Here is a 16,110-nt window from a genome sequence, read left to right on the forward strand (position 1 = left end):
GAGATGCCATATCACTGCTCTCAGTGTGGGAAGAGGTTCAGTGAGTCAGGACATTTAAAGACACACCAGTGTATTCCCACAGGAGAGAGGCCGTATCACTGTTCTCAGTGTGGGAAGAGGTTCAGTGAGTCAGGAAGCTTAAAGGAACACCAGTGTATTCCCACAGGAGAGAGGCCGTATCACTGTTCTCAGTGTGGGAAGAGGTTCAGTGAGTCAGGAAGCTTAAAGGAACACCAGTGTATTCCCACAGGAGAGAGGCCGTATCACTGCTCTCAGTGTGGGAAGAGGTTCAGTGAGTCAGGAAGCTTAAAGGAACACCAGTGTATTCCCACAGGAGAGAGGCCGTATCACTGTTCTCAGTGTGGGAAGAGGTTCAGTGAGTCAGGAAGCTTAAAGGAACACCAGTGTATTCCCACAGGAGAGAGGCCGTATCACTGTTCTCAGTGTGGGAAGAGGTTCAGTGAGTCAGGAAGCTTAAAGGAACACCAGTGTATTCCCACAGGAGAGATGCCATATCACTGCTCTCAGTGTGGGAAGAGGTTCAGTGAGTCAGGACATTTAAAGACACACCAGTGTATTCCCACAGGAGAGAGGCCGTATCACTGCTCTCAGTGTGGGAAGAGGTTCAGTGAGTCAGGAAGCTTAAAGGAACACCAGCGTACACCTGACTCCATGAGTCACTAGCACCAACTGATTTACCGGTGGCATTCCAAAGCCCTAAATGCCGCAAATAGTTTGTTTGCCTGAATAAAAATCCAGTGGAACTGTGTACTGTATTTATAGAACTACTAAATGCGTTGTGAAGGGTTATATTGCCTTATAAACATGCATAGTACCTTATAGAGGTGCAGTTTTCTTTATTTTTTTTTTTACCCCTTTTTCTCCCCAATTTCGTGGTATTCAATTGTTTTAGTAGCTACTAACTTGTCTCATCGCTACAACTCCCATACGGGCTCGGGAGAGACGAAGGTTGAAAGTCATGCGTCCTCCGATACACAACCCAACCAAGCCGCACTGCTTCTTAACACAGCGCGCATGCAAACCGGAAGCCAGCCGCACCAATGTGTCGGAGGCTACACCGTGCACCTGGCAACCTTGGTTAGCGCGCACTGCGTCCAGCCCGCCACAGGAGTCGCTGGTGCGCGATGAGACAAGGGCAACCCTACCGGCCAAGCCCTCCCTAACCCGGACGACGCTAGGCCAATTGTGCGTTGCCCCACGGACCTCCCGGTCGCGGCCGGTTACGACAGAGCCTGGGCGCGAACCCAGAGTCTCTGATGGCACAGCTGGCGCTGCAGTACAGCGCCCTTAACCACTGCGCCACCCGGTAGGCCGTTACATATGTGATAGAGAGTCAGCCCCAAAGACAGTGATAGTGTATCTCATTGAGTTTATAAGATGATGTTATGGTCAGGCAATGAAGAAGAGAGAGTTTGAAAGAAATATTGAGAAAATAGATATTGGTAGTCTATTGGATGATCTTGTGGTATGGGAAGAGGGTAAGGCTCTGGGTAAATGAAGGAATGTCCATGATGGATGTAGTGGCAGCCATCTTGGGCGAGGCGGGGAGGAAGGTCAGTTTGGACACTTCTCCGTAGGACGAACTGCCGCACTCTTCCTCATCCCTCTCTCCGTTGCCATGACGACTCTGCTTGTCATCTCCTGGGGGGTCGCCCTCCTCCGGCCCAAAACCCACCACCTAGGGAGGGAGGTTGATGTTAGAGCGCACACACACACACGCACACACACAGCTCTTAAAGATTGATTACACTGCTCACCTATGCACACACACTTACACTGAGTTTTCTGCACTGCTCAACTATACACACACACACTTACATGTACACTGAGTTTTCTGCACTGCTCAACTATACACACACACTTACATGTACACTGAGTTTTCTGCACTGCTCAACTATACACACACACTTACATGTACACTGAGTTTTCTGCACTGCTCAACTATACACACACACTTACATGTACACTGAGTTTTCTGCACTGCTCAACTATACACACACACTTACATGTACACTGAGTTTTCTGCACTGCTCAACTATGCACACACACTTACATGTACACTGAGTTTTCTGCAGTTGTGTCCGCGGTGCTCCAGATACCAGGATACCAGCTCTGCTCTCGTCATCTGCTTCAGGGCCTCAATCTACTCACACACACAAACACGTAAGCACACGTAGTCGCACATGAAACGTCTGCAGCAACTACACAATTCTGCACACACCACAAAAACAGAAAAACTGAAATTGTCCAGTGTGTGTCTCACCTCTCTGTGAAGCCTGTTGAAGACATACTGCTGTGTAGCGACCTCGGCCCAGTTTCTGTCCACCTCCTCTCCCAGGTGTGTGTCCTCACACTCCTTTAGCTTGACCAGCGCAGTCACCTGTACACACACACACACACACACACACACACACACACACACACACACACACACACACACACACACACACACACACACACACACACACACACACACACACACACACACCTTCAGCTTAACAAGTAAACTCCAGGACACTCAGATATATAGTCAGTCAGAAACACACACCTGTGTGTTGAAGGCACTCTCAGTCAGAGCACTCAACTTCTCTCCAAAGGAAGACAGAAACTCCTCTATCTTCAACTCTACCAGCTCAGTACTGAAAGAAAGATGGAGAGAGAAGAGAAGAGATGGAGAGAGAGTGAGAGAGAAGAGAAGAGATGGAGAGAGAGCCCACTGTCATTACTATAAGGGGCATTACAGGTCATAAGAGATAGTACTGCTAGCCTCGGGAAGACCACATCAAAGTCACTGCAGTGCACAATGGCATTGGTTCATACAGTCAGTATGAGGATCTCACTTGAACTTGGTGGCCTGTGTTTCCACCGTGACAGAGAAGCCCAGGACTCCAGATGTGTTTCTGCAGGTTGGATAAACATGATACCTGGAGGAGAGAGACGGAGGGAGAGAGATGGAGAGAGAGGGCTTTAAGTTGACTGAGCCAATTGGAAGCTGGAGAAGGTTTAGATACTGGGACACTTGGGAAGGTTGGGACACTCAGGAAGGTTGGGACACTCAGGAAGGTTGGGACACTGGGGTTAACACTCCTACTCTTTCCAGAGGTTCCATGGTCTATTTAGTCACCAGAGAGACAGAGAAATGTGAAACACAGACACTGACCCCAGAGTCTCTTTTGTCCTGAGGAAGTCAAAGCAGGGCTCCTCCATGTGCATCTGGAACCACAACAATATCAACAACACAGAGGTCAGAGGAAGAAGGGATGAGGGGTTAGGGGATGAAATGATGAACGGTTGTTGGTGTACTCACCACCAGCAGCTCCATCAGTGTGTGTTCTCTGAGGTTTTTCAGACCAGACTGGAGAGAGAGGGGGAGAAGGGGAGAGGAAGAGAAGAGAGTGAATGAATGAATGTCAGAGGCGAATCAATCAGTCATGAAGAGATGAATTGTACCAGTGTGTGTGTGTACCTGGTAGTAGACTGTGACCTCTGAGTTGGCGTCTCCCTTGTTCAATGCTTTGACCTTACAGACGTGCTGTTTCAGAGGCAGCTCCACCACTCTAAACAACACTGGGACCTCTGCTGGCAGCTTGGAGAACTGCAGCTTACTGACAGAGACGAGGACAGCGAGAGAGGACAGCAAAGATAGTTATGTGTGTATGTGTGTGTGTGTGTGTGTGTGTGTGTAAACTTACTCAGTGATGTACTGCAGGAATTGGATTGACTCCTGTAGAGAAAACAGATCCCACTTTAATAAACGGCAGAAATCATAGAAGAGGGTTTGGTGGAAAGGGTGTGTAATGTGTGTGTGTGTGTGTTTTCATGGTCCAGTCACCTGGCTAGTGAAGTTCCCCTGCACCAGTCCCTCTGCATAGAGCTGGGTCTTGAAGGTTCTGCTGAACTCCATCAGTTGTTCTACAGTCAGACCACCGTCTGCCAGCGCCTGGTACTTCTCTACCATGGACCAGCGACCATGCTCCAGGACCAACAACCGCACGTCCCTGAGCGTGTGTGTTTGGTGGGGCAGAGAGAAGACAATGGTGAGATGGGACACACACCAACAAACAGACCCACACACACACACGCGTGACGTACTTGCCCAGTTTCTCAGGTCGTATGAGGATGTTGAAATAGGCCTTTTTGAGCTGCTCAGAGAACATATTGAAGACATCTTGACAGGCAGAGAAATCAGCCAGATGGTCCAGGATCAGATGGAACAGGAGCTACAGAGGAGGGAACACCATCATCATCATCATCATTATCCTCGTGTGTGAGTGTGGGGTGTGTGGCGCGGTGCAGTGCGTCTGGGTCTAACTCACAGGCAGTTTGTGGTTGAAGCCCTTGACCTTGATAACCAGTCCGTGTTCTCCTACGGACAGCTTGTAGTCCAGCTGGGCCACGTCAGCCTCGTAGGCTGGCTCTGCTAGGTTATGACCCAGTATGTTCACTAGCAGGTCAAATAACACCAGGCTAGGGAGGGGTAGAGAGAGCAGAGGGGCAGGGTGAGAGCGAGAGAGAGAGAGGAAGTGGCAGGTGGAGAGAAGGGAGGGAGTGAGAGAGAGAGGGGGAAAGGAGGGTTGGGAATGAGAGAGAGTGGAGAGAGGGAGATAGGAAGAGAGAAACAGGTTTTAAAAAACAGTGTAAAACAGTTCCTAGCTATGGCTGCATTCTCAAGGGCTAGCAGTTTTGGCACAATCTCTACCTGTGAAACAATTGTTGGCTAATGGCTAACTAAACCCTGGACTTACTTCCTGGCTGACTGCTGGATGACCGGAGAGATGAGATGGAAGCGGATGTACGCTGAAGGAGAGAGAGTAGAAACGACAGATCAACGGAGAGAGGAAATCTCAGATCAACGGAGAGAGAGTTGAAACGACAGATCAACGGAGAGAGGAAATCTCAGATCAACGGAGAGAGAGTAGAAACGACAGATCAACAGAGAGAGAGAGTAGAAACGACAGATCAACAGAGAGAGAGGAAATCTCAGATCAACAGAGAGAGAGGAAATCTCAGATCAACAGAGAGAGTAGAAACGACAGATCAACAGAGAGAGAGAGTAGAAACGACAGATCAACAGAGAGAGAGGAAATCTCAGATCAACAGAGAGAGTAGAAACGACAGATCAACAGAGAGAGAGTAGAAACAACAGATCAACAGAGAGAGAGGAAATCTCAGATCAACAGAGAGAGAGGAAATCTCAGATCAACAGAGAGAGTAGAAACGACAGATCAACAGAGAGAGAGGAAATCTCAGATCAACAGAGAGAGTAGAAACGACAGATCAACAGAGAGAGAGTAGAAACAACAGATCAACAGAGAGAGAGGAAATCTCAGATCAACAGAGAGAGAGGAAATCTCAGATCAACAGAGAGAGTAGAAACGACAGATCAACAGAGAGAGAGTAGGAACAACAGATCAACAGAGAGAGTAGAAACAACAGATCAACAGAGAGAGAGGAAATCTCAGATCAACAGAGAGAGAGTAGAAACGACAGATCAACAGAGAGAGAGGAAACGTCAGATCAACAGAGAGAGAATAGAAACGACAGATCAACGGAGAGAGGAAATCTCAGATCAACAGAGAGAGAGGAAACGTCAGATCAACAGAGAGAGAATAGAAACGACAGATCAGCAGAGAGAGAGTAGAAACGACAGATCAACAGAGAGAGAGGAAATCTCAGATCAACAGAGAGAGTAGAAACAACAGATCAACAGAGAGAGAGTAGAAACAACAGATCAACAGAGAGAGAGGAAATCTCAGATCAGAGAGAGAGGAAATCTCAGATCAGAGAGAGAGGAAATCTCAGATCAGAGAGAGAGGAAATCTCAGATCAACAGAGAGAGAGGAAATCTCAGATCAACAGAGAGAGAGGAAACAACAGATCAACAGAGAGAGAGGAAACGTCAGATCAACAGAGAGAGAGAGTAGAAACAACAGATCAACAGAGAGAGAGTAGAAACAACAGATCAACAGAGAGAGAGGAAATCTCAGATCAACAGAGAGAGTAGAAACAACAGATCAACAGAGAGAGAGTAGAAACAACAGATCAACAGAGAGAGAGTAGAAACAACAGATCAACAGAGAGAGAGTAGAAACAACAGATCAACAGAGAGAGTAGAAACAACAGATCAACAGAGAGAGAGTAGAAACAACAGATCAACAGAGAGAGAGTAGAAACAACAGATCAACAGAGAGAGAGTAGAAACAACAGATCAACAGAGAGAGAGAAAACGTCAGATCAACAGAGAGAGAGGAAACAACAGATCAACAGAGAGAGAGGAAATCTCAGATCAACAGAGAGTAGAAACGACAGATCAACAGAGAGAGAGGAAATCTCAGATCAACAGAGAGAGTAGAAACAACAGATCAACAGAGAGAGAGGAAACAACAGATCAACAGAGAGAGAGGAAATCTCAGATCAACAGAGAGAGAGGAAACAACAGATCAACAGAGAGAGAGGAAACGTCAGATCAACAGAGAGAGAGGAAACAACAGATCCACAGAGAGAGAGGAAACAACAGATCAACAGAGAGAGAGGAAACGTCAGATCAACAGAGAGAGAATAGAAACGACAGATCAGCGGAGAGAGGAAATCTCAGATCAACAGAGAGAGAATAGAAACGACAGATCAGCGGAGAGAGAGTAGAAACAACAGATCAACAGAGAGAGAGGAAACGTCAGATCAACAGAGAGAGAATAGAAACGACAGATCAGCGGAGAGAGAGTAGAAACAACAGATCAATTAAAGTAAAGTTATTGACCATTTTAATTGTTCACTGTTGTAGTAACTCAACCAATCAAATGTATTTTATAAAGCCCTTTATACATCAGCAGAAGAACAGTTGCCAGGAAAAACTCCCTAGAAGGAAGGAACCTATGAAGAAACCTAGAGAGGAACCAGGCTCAGAGGGGTGAACAGTTTTCTACTGGCTGTAGCAGATAGAGATTAAGGAAAAACTCCACCCAAAAACAATATTTTGGTATTCGTTTCACTAGTCCTTTGTTGATATAGTCCCAAAATGTTTTGCATGTCAGCAATCATGTTTTCAAGATAAATAACATTCAAAATATAGAAATTCAAGCCAGTATGATGCAAGTTATAAAGTGCTGAGATTTTTGGACTATGTCAACAATGGACTAATGAAACAAATACCAACCGTTTTTGGGTGGAGTTTTCCTTTAAGAGAACATGTGGACATTGACGCCAGATCGTGTGTGTTTTTGTGTTATAAAGTAGTTACTTTGAAACACACACACACACTAGGGCTGGCACAATTACCGTACGGATGAAAACCATTATGAAAATAAAATAACCGTCATAATTTTTGTTTTTGGGGTACGAAGAGGACGGCCTGGAATTTGTGCGGTGGAGTCCGTTTCTGCTGTAGCACGTACTCTAAACAGCATGACGAAACGTTGTTGCTCCTAGTGGAAACAAGCAAGGTGTTGCAGCAAACGAGTCGTCGGTTGCCTAGGAAACGGCAGCACACATGAAAAGAACGGGCTTGGAACCATAGAATTATCAATTAGAATAATCCTTTAATAGGCTCTATATGCTTGGAATGTCTTACCCTGGCAATTTGACTGGTAAACTCATGGGTACACTAGGGATGGCTGCATGGTATCGGGATGTAACGGCTTCCATGGTCATGTAGAATGTTCATTCAAATGATGTTAACTGATGTGGCTCTTGTAATGAAAATGTTTTGTAACGTCAGTTGAGTTGAATCAAAGATGTTCAACTATATTGACAAGATAGTGGAGTGACCGCTCTAACAATGGAAATATATGTCCTCAAATTTGAAAGGCATTCAGGTGGGACCATTCTAGCCAATGAGAGGGCAGATACGTGTGTGTGAACAACAGGCACAACTGATATAAAGTAGTTTTTTTCCAACCTGGCCAAATTCCACGTGCGTCCACTTATATCTGAGCATTCGTAACAACCTAACCATTACGAAACATATATTTGATCAAATAAGCCTCACGTAGCAATATAGCAATTAAATTTTTTTGTTGACCAAATTCAACACTCTCTCATTGACCTCCATACAAAAAAATCCTCACTTCTTGGTCTTATTTTCGTGGACAGAATTTGGGCGGAGTAAACCCTCTCGCTTTGCCTTTTCTTCTCTGGTTGAACTAATAAATCACGGCACATATTGATGGTTACACTTCCTGCTTTGCTCCTGTGGGTACACTCGCAATGATTGCCAGTCCACCCATGATGTCATCATTGACTTGAATGGGGACGCCCATTCAATTTAGTTTTATTACTATTCAAATGTTTATTACGGAGATTTGGATGGCCAATTACCATCATCCATAATTCCTTGACCGTCACAGTCCTAACACACACACACACACACACACCTTTGGGTATGTTGAACTTGTTGTCCTTCTTGTACCAGAGGCATCCTCGGTCGTTGGCAGTTACTCTGACTGGCAGCTCAGTATCAGGACAGTCAGACAGCTTCAGGCTGAAATCAGTCGCTGGAAGGATATGAACACATTAGGAAGGTTCACAACACACAAATACACAGACACACACACACTAACCGATGAACTTGTTCTCCACAGGGAGGTGCAGGTCAGAGTTGTGCTCAAAGTCTCCGTTCCAGCGCTCTCTCCACTCCTGCTGGATATCTGGACAGAGAAGAGACAACGATCAGGATACCCTCTCTCTTTCTCTACATACTGGGACCATGTTGACATGATCTGGTCCTCTAATAATGCAAACACATACAGGGCCTTCAGAAAGTATACCTACATCTTGACCTTTTCCACATGTTGTTGTGTTACAGCCTGAATTTCAAATGGATTCAATTGAGATTTTGTGTCACGGGTCTACACACCATACCCCATAATGTCAAAACGGAGTTATGTTTTTCAACATCTTTTACAAATGAATTAATAATGAAAAGCTTAAATGTCTCGAGTAAATACGTATTCGACCCGTAAAAGCCTAAATACGTTCAGGAGTAAACATTTGCTTAACGTGTCACATAATAAATTGCATGGACTCACTCTGTGTGTAATAATAGTGTTTAACATGATTTTTGAATGACTACCTCATCTCTGTCCCTCAGTCGAGCAGTACATTTCAAGCACAGATTCAACCACAAAGACCAGGGCGGTTTTCCAATGCTTCGCAAAGAAGGGCACCATTGGAAGATGGGTAAAAAAAATAAAAAAATAAACAGACACAGAATATCCCTTTGAGCATGGTGAAGTTATTAATTACATGTCGGATGGTGTATCAACACACCCAGTCAACACAAAGACAAGTGTCCTTCCTAACTCAGTTGCCAGAGAGGAAGGAAACCAGTTACAGAGTTTAATGGCTGTGATAGAAGAAAACTGGGAATGTATCAACAACATTGTAGTTGCTCCACAACACTAGCCTGTACAGAATAAAAAATATCACAAAACATGCATCCTGTTTCCATTAAGGCATTACAGTAAAACTGCAAAACATGTGGCAAAGAAATAAACTTTATGTCCTGAATAGAAAGCGTTATGTTTGGGCTAAATCCAACACAACACATCACTGAGTACCACTCTTCATATTTTCAAGCATGGTGGTGGCTGCATCATGTTATTGGTATGCTTGTCAACGGCATGACTAGGATAAAAAGAAATGGAATAGAGCAAAGCACTGGCAATATCCTCGAGGAAAACCTGGTTCAGTCTGCTTTCCAACAGACACTGGGAGACAAATTCACCATTCAACAGGACATTAACCTAAAACACGTATCTACACTAGAGTTGTTTACCAAGACAATATTGAATGTTCCTGATTGGCCTAGTTACAGCTTTGACTTAAAATTGGCTTGAAAATCTATGGCAAGATGTGAAAATGGCTGTCTGGCAATGATTAACAACCAACTTGACAGAGCTTGAAACATTTTAAAAAGAATCATGTGCAAATATTGTACAATCCAGGTGTATAAAGCTCTTAGTGACTTACCCAGAAAGACTCACAGCTATAATCACTGCCAAAGGTGCTTCTAACATGTATTGACTCAGGGATGTGAATACTTCTGTAAATGCATTTCTAAAAACATGTTTTCAGTTTGTCATTATGGGGTATGGTGTGTAGATGGGTGAGAGAAAAACTTTTTGAATTCAGGCTGTAACACAACAAAATGTAGAATAGGTGTGAATGGTGTGAATACTTTCTGAAGGCACTGTAGTAGGCATGTATGTATGTATGTGTGTGTGTATGTATGTATGTATGTATCACCCTCTACGCTGTAGTGTGTCCCAAACCATTTCTCCCTAAGGGGACAGTGGCCTTCGTGGTCTGGGGAGAGCAGCAACAGGTTGGCTCTGTCTGGAGTCAGCAAGGACAGGGCCGCACTGATCACCTACACACACACACACACACACACACACACACACAATATACTTTATTTGAATCAACAAATCACATTACATTCAAGAAACATTCAAACATTTCAAAGGTCTTTGTGTGCATGGGCACGTAAGGATACAGAAAGCACCTTCTCCAAACAGCACATACACCCATACACACACACACACACACACACACACACACACACCAGATTAGCTTAGTAAGCAAGGAAAGGGCCGCAACAATCACCTAAACACACACACACACACAGTCCGTACCTCAGGTGAATACTGGAACATGAGCTGGTCTCCGGTGAGGAAGTGTTCTTTAGGAAACAGCTGCATGTTCTCACAGATATCCTCCACATACTCTATAGGGTCCGTCTGAAACACACAGGGGTGCATCGTTTGGTTGGGTGCATTCATTCCTGTACTTGTAGATAGGAGGAGAATGTTAGTAGTATTTACCTGTTCCTGGTAGTGAAACTCATTGGCTTCAATCTTTTGAATCTCCTCATAGATCCTACAAACATAGAGAGAGAAAGAGAGAGAGTGAGAGATAGAGAGAGGTAGAGATAGAGAGAGGTAGAGAGATATATACTCATATACTGTATACTGCATATACTGTATAAAAGCACATATACATATACTGTATAAAAGCACATATTCTGCATTTCACATGCCTATAATGAAGCCCTAATCACACAGAGACACTACCGTTGTTGGGGGCCCAGGCTCTGCATCATCTTGAGGTACTGGAAGACCAGGTGAGCCACCTGAAGAGAAACACAGATAATGTGTGTACCAATAGTCTGTGTATGTACATTTTACTATACTTGTGAATACAAAAAGTGCTCACTAGAATAGTAAGCCAACTAAAATTCAGAGAAGTGAGGACATTTTGCCAGTCCTCACTTGTAAAAATACAATTTTAGGCTTAGGGGTTAGGTTTATAATTAGGGTTAGGGAAAATAGGATTTTGAATGTGTGTGTGTGTGTGTGTGTGTGTGTGTGTGTGTGTGTGTGTGTGTGTGTGTAACCTGGTAGAAGTTCTGAAATCCTTGGTCAGTGACTGTGTACCAACCTGGTAGAAGTTCTGGAATCCTTGGTCAGTGAGTGTGATGGAGATGGAGAAAATGGAGTAGGTAGAGTTCTGGTCAAAGCCTGTTTCACTGTTCCCTCCAAACAGAGCCATGGCCCAGCACCTACACACACACACACACACACACACACACACCTCAGCACAGTTACCACATAAACATAGCCATAAAGCGGTGCATTATGGGTTATGTAGTCCTGTAGTTCTGACTCACTTCCTCCTGAGAATTGATAGGATGCTGCCTGTGCCCTCGTGACCAATCAGCCAAGAGATGTAGTGGAGAGGCTTCACCCTGAGAGAGTGAGCGAGAGAGAGAGAGAGAGAGAGAGAGAGAGAGAGAGAGAAATGTAGAGAGAGAACAGGATGAGGGGATGGAGAGAGGCAGAAACAGTGAGGCAGAGAGAGAGGTGCATCATCAACTGTAGTATCTCTCCTGTAGTTCCTCTGTTATAAAGCTGTATTATCTGTAATAGCTGTATTATATGTAGTAGCTGTATTATCTGTAATAGCTGTATTATCTGTAATAGCTGTATTATATGTAGCGATAGAGAGAGATTTGTAGAGATTATATTATCTGTATTACCTGTAATAGCTGTATTATCTGTAGTAGCTGTATTATCTGTAATAGCTGTATTGTCCTTGGTAGCTGTATTATCTGTAGTAGCTGTATTATCTGTAATAGCTGTATTATCTGGAGTAGCTGTATTATCTGGAGTAGCTGTCTTATCTGTAGTTGTGTTTCTTACCTGTAGTGTTTCTCCTGAGGAGGCAGGGACCAGGTGATGGTCAGAGCATGGACCTTCCTCACAGGAACAACTGAAACACACAGCTATGTCTTACTACACTTGTGAGCATATATTTTTGGGGACCAACAATTGATTCCCATTCAAAATCCTGTTTTCAGTGAGCTGAACTGAAGCAGTATGGCTCTAATGGAGATCAGGAGAGAAGGCTGTGCAGGTCAGCTCAATAGAGCAGGTGTTCCTACCTCTGTACAGCTTGTTGAAGGCTGGAGTATCAAAGGGATCCAGCAGTTCAGAGAAGTCCGGCTTGGGCTGAGCACTGAGGAACAGGGTTCAGTAAGTGTTCGCTAAATGGCCATATTATAATATGAATGGATGAATGGTGAGGGATTCATCTACAGCTGAGACTCACTTGTTGGGCACTCCACTGAAGATCTCCTTCACCCACTCCTCTAGAGTGTCCAGCTTCTCTACACACAACAGAGGAGGACAACAGAGTTACATGTGTGACTGAGCAGCCGGTCTCTCTCTCTCTCTCTCTCTGTGTTGTGTTGTGTTGTGTTGTGTTGTGTTGTGTGTGTGTGTGTCACCTTTAGACTGCACAGCCAGGGTCATGTAGTGGGCAGAGTAATATCTCTTCCAGAAGGAGCGGAGCCTCTTGTAAACATTGATCCTCTTTTTCCTGGGCTCTGTCTTCAGAGTCTGGGCGTTACCTGGGAAACCATGACAGCCACCGGTGGAAACCATGACAACAGCTCAGTCACATACCACAATTACACAACATCTGTCTCGTTTACACATGACAACACAGTACACAGAGTAGTTAATGTGTGTGTGTGTGTGTGTGTGTGTGTGTGTGTGTGTGTGTGTCTGCCCTCACCCCAGCAGAACTTGCCCATGGGGTGACCTGGCTTCGCTAGACTCCCAAACAACATCTCTTTCCTGTGAGAGTCAGACGGCTTGGCCAGTTGGTACTCTGATAAAAGAGAGAAGGGGGAGCAGGTCACTACAAAACCAGTGCATAAGGTCTGAATAAGGACAAAAAACTAAAAATTATTCCCAGAATGCCTCTCACCAGAGTCGACAGCTTCCACCTCCCTGTCGATGGCGTCTCGGATCATCAGAGGACAGATGAAGAACTGGGCCCATCTGGAGAGAGCCAATCACAGACAGGTACAGAGTCAGATGGACCAATCCGAATCAAGAGACAAGGCACAGAGACTATAATGGTGGTGTGTTGCTGACCTGTCCAGAGCCTCTCTGAATTTCTTTCTCTGGACGTCAAACTGGAAGACGGTTCTCTCACAGTCCGTGGAGGCGTTGTCACTGCCCCCATGTTTCTTCAGGAAGGCATCGAAACCATTCTCTGATGGGTACTTCTCACTGCCCATGAACACCACTACAGGAGGAGAGAGGGAGGAGAGGAGAAAAGAGAGGGAGGAGAGGGGGAGGAGAGAGGGAGGAGAGGGAGGGGAGGAGAGAGGAGGAGAGGGAGGAGAGAGAGGGAAGAGAGGGAGGAGAGGGAGAGGGAAGAGAGGAAAGTCTATTTTATATCCCCTTGTGTCACAAACACAGCACTGAATCAGATTTATCACAACAAAACAAACAATCTCATCCTTGAGGTTCAAGGGTCATCATACTCACTGTGTTCCAGGAAATGGGCAAGGCCTGGGAGGTCATTAGGGTCACTGAAACTGCCAATACCCACACACAGCGCTGCTGCAGACTGACACACACACACAAACACACAATCATCAATACCCTTATTACTATTGCTGCTAATGTGCTGTTATTTCCTCTTCAGGTCACCCTCTCACCTGTTTCTCTGAGTGTCCCTTCTTCCTCTTCCCTCCATCCTCGTCATCCTCAAAGTCACTGTCATTGTCATCTTCATCTTCTTCAGACTCTTCCTCTGTTCCCTCTCCTGAGTCTTCTTCCTCCTCTTCCTCCTCCCCCAGTTCCTCCTCCTCCTCCTCTGATTCGTCGTCTCCAGAGGAGGCGGGACCAGTGAAATCTGAAATTAGCATAACTCGAAGCCCATTGGTCAGCTCGATGTACCTTTGGGAGTGGTTAGACAGAGGTAAACAATATTCTCTTATCCTAAGATGCTGACACAACCACACACAATTTGGCCCTCCAGCTGTTTACTTTTTACTGCGTGCGAGAGACTCGCAGACAGACCAACAGACGGATGGAAAGAAAGACAAACACAGTCTCTCTCTCTCTCTCACACAGTCCGTCCGTCCGTCCCCCCTCCACACACACATACACACACAAACGTTGGTGTGTAAGGTAAACGTTGATGTTACCTGTACTGTTTGGGGTCACTAGGGGACTTGATGATCTCTGGGTCTCCAGTGTTCTCTCCTCCTCCATCCCCTGCTTCCTGGACTTGGACCTTTGGCCCTGGCTCAGCTTCCTCTCTTTCTTCTTCTCTTTCCTCCCCTCGGTCCGGTCCGGTACTAGAGCCACTGGCCGAGATACTTCTGGACTTGTTGGTCTGTGGCATTCTGAATAGCGACGACACTTTGGTGCTGTGAGGCGACAACAGCGGGCCACGGTGAATAGGACACAGGGAAACCAATAGACAGGTTATTCAACTCCAGGTCTGGAGGGACTCTTCTCTACTTGGAAGTTCATTCATGTCACTGATCGGGCAGAGTCCATTAACCTTGGGTGTCAGTCACCTGATTAGCAGGGAAGGATGACAACCACAGGGGTTTGGGCCCTGGAACTGAATGGCCCTGCTCTACTGGCCAACACTGTGACACAGCATGTCACTCTAAGGACAGCAATGGTGATGGGCTGGACTTCATTTCATTTAAAAGTATTGCTTAAGCTAGACTACCCAGAGAATATTGTATTTTAATGACTGTCAAGAAGTGCAATAAATGACAGTTATTGAAAGGAAGTCTCTGTGACGCAAACATCTATGTGTTAGTTTGATCAGCTGTCAAAAAAGGATGGACATGCCAGACACATTCAACAGATGCAATGACAGTGATGATGAGGCGACAATACATCTATTCACCCAACGCCCGTATTCAGCTGAAAAAAACAACCCCAGTGCCCTACACTGCACGGTCCCCGGCTCGCCTCTCTGCGGGCTTTATGTAGGCTCAGTCAGCACAGCAAGTGTGCCAACTTATATCGCTAGCAGCAAACTGTCGCAAGCGAGACATCGGTTACAACATGGCAATAAGATGAAAGATACAGTAACACAGAGATAGCAGGCTACAGGCTACTTCACCACGGTCGACCGACAACAGTCCATCAAAAACGCAACACATGTCAAACCCCACCCAACGTTTCTACTACAGGAACGTATACTTCAAATCGGTTCTATGTCCTAGAAATGACACTTGTGTTTTTTCAAGTTTGACAGCTAACGACTAGAGTTGGTCCCGGCGATGTTTCCATACCTTGCTTCCTGGTATCACAGGGATGGGACCTAGTGTTCCCCCTGCATTATGGTAGGATGATTATTTTTGCCATAATGGGCGGCTTGATTCGTCGAAAACGAAGAGCATTTCAACATTGCAACATTTGATTGCTCAGAAACAAGGCAGACACACCCGAGGGCGTGATTAGGGGAACTTTGAACGATCGTGATTGGGCAAAAATACGCCACACGTGGGAACTTCTCTACTCTTCACATTGTGGTTACATTGTAGCAGCAACACGAGACTGTTTGTTACATTGTAACTAACAAATACTGTATCACTAGGAGCAACAACAAAATGGACAGTGTCGACAAGTTGTCTGGCAGGACCTATACTTACTTACCACAGTCCCGCATTACAGCAGTCCATAATGAGTTTAGATTTTTCAGCACTCATTCATTGCATCGAGGTAGTTACAGTCGCTTGAGATAGGCTTGAGATAGGCTACTTAC

The 16,110-nt window shown here is 45.3% G+C and overlaps 1 protein-coding gene across 1 annotated transcript; it reads right to left on the reverse strand.

Moving 5' to 3' along the window:
- Positions 1–1,373: 1,373 nt before the first annotated feature.
- Positions 1,374–15,770, reverse strand: LOC110497079 (nardilysin). Its single transcript, XM_036952140.1, has 32 exons — positions 15,638–15,770; positions 14,525–14,749; positions 14,033–14,273; positions 13,860–13,941; positions 13,461–13,614; positions 13,291–13,364; positions 13,096–13,191; positions 12,806–12,928; positions 12,628–12,685; positions 12,461–12,534; positions 12,219–12,288; positions 11,687–11,764; positions 11,458–11,578; positions 11,091–11,149; positions 10,842–10,896; positions 10,653–10,757; positions 10,264–10,387; positions 8,577–8,663; positions 8,391–8,510; positions 4,767–4,818; positions 4,338–4,488; positions 4,114–4,241; positions 3,854–4,019; positions 3,714–3,745; positions 3,488–3,626; positions 3,329–3,376; positions 3,182–3,234; positions 2,862–2,945; positions 2,570–2,660; positions 2,285–2,401; positions 2,075–2,164; positions 1,374–1,699 (listed from the first exon to the last, which is right to left on the reverse strand). The coding sequence occupies exons 2-32, from the start codon at positions 14,722–14,724 to the stop codon at positions 1,469–1,471; spliced, it is 3,303 nt and encodes a 1,100-aa protein (XP_036808035.1). The 5' UTR covers positions 14,725–14,749; positions 15,638–15,770; the 3' UTR covers positions 1,374–1,468.
- Positions 15,771–16,110: the final 340 nt, after the last annotated feature.

The sequence above is a fragment of the Oncorhynchus mykiss genome, chromosome 18 (assembly GCF_013265735.2).
Source record: "Oncorhynchus mykiss isolate Arlee chromosome 18, USDA_OmykA_1.1, whole genome shotgun sequence".
Taxonomy (NCBI): Eukaryota; Metazoa; Chordata; class Actinopteri; order Salmoniformes; family Salmonidae; genus Oncorhynchus; species Oncorhynchus mykiss.

What these genes read in the sequence shown, in the direction of transcription:
- LOC110497079 (XM_036952140.1), bottom strand. Translation starts at nt 14,724, where the DNA reads ATGCCACAGACCAACAAGTCCAGAAGTATCTCGGCCAGTGGCTCTAGT. An exon ending in AGTGACCCCAAACAGTACAG is followed by an intron (nt 14,274 to 14,524) that starts GTAACATCAACG and finishes CCACTCCCAAAG; the next exon opens with GTACATCGAGCTGACCAATG. An exon ending in GCAGAAAACTCAGTGTACAT is followed by an intron (nt 1,700 to 2,074) that starts GTAAGTGTGTGT and finishes CTCCCTCCCTAG; the next exon opens with GTGGTGGGTTTTGGGCCGGA.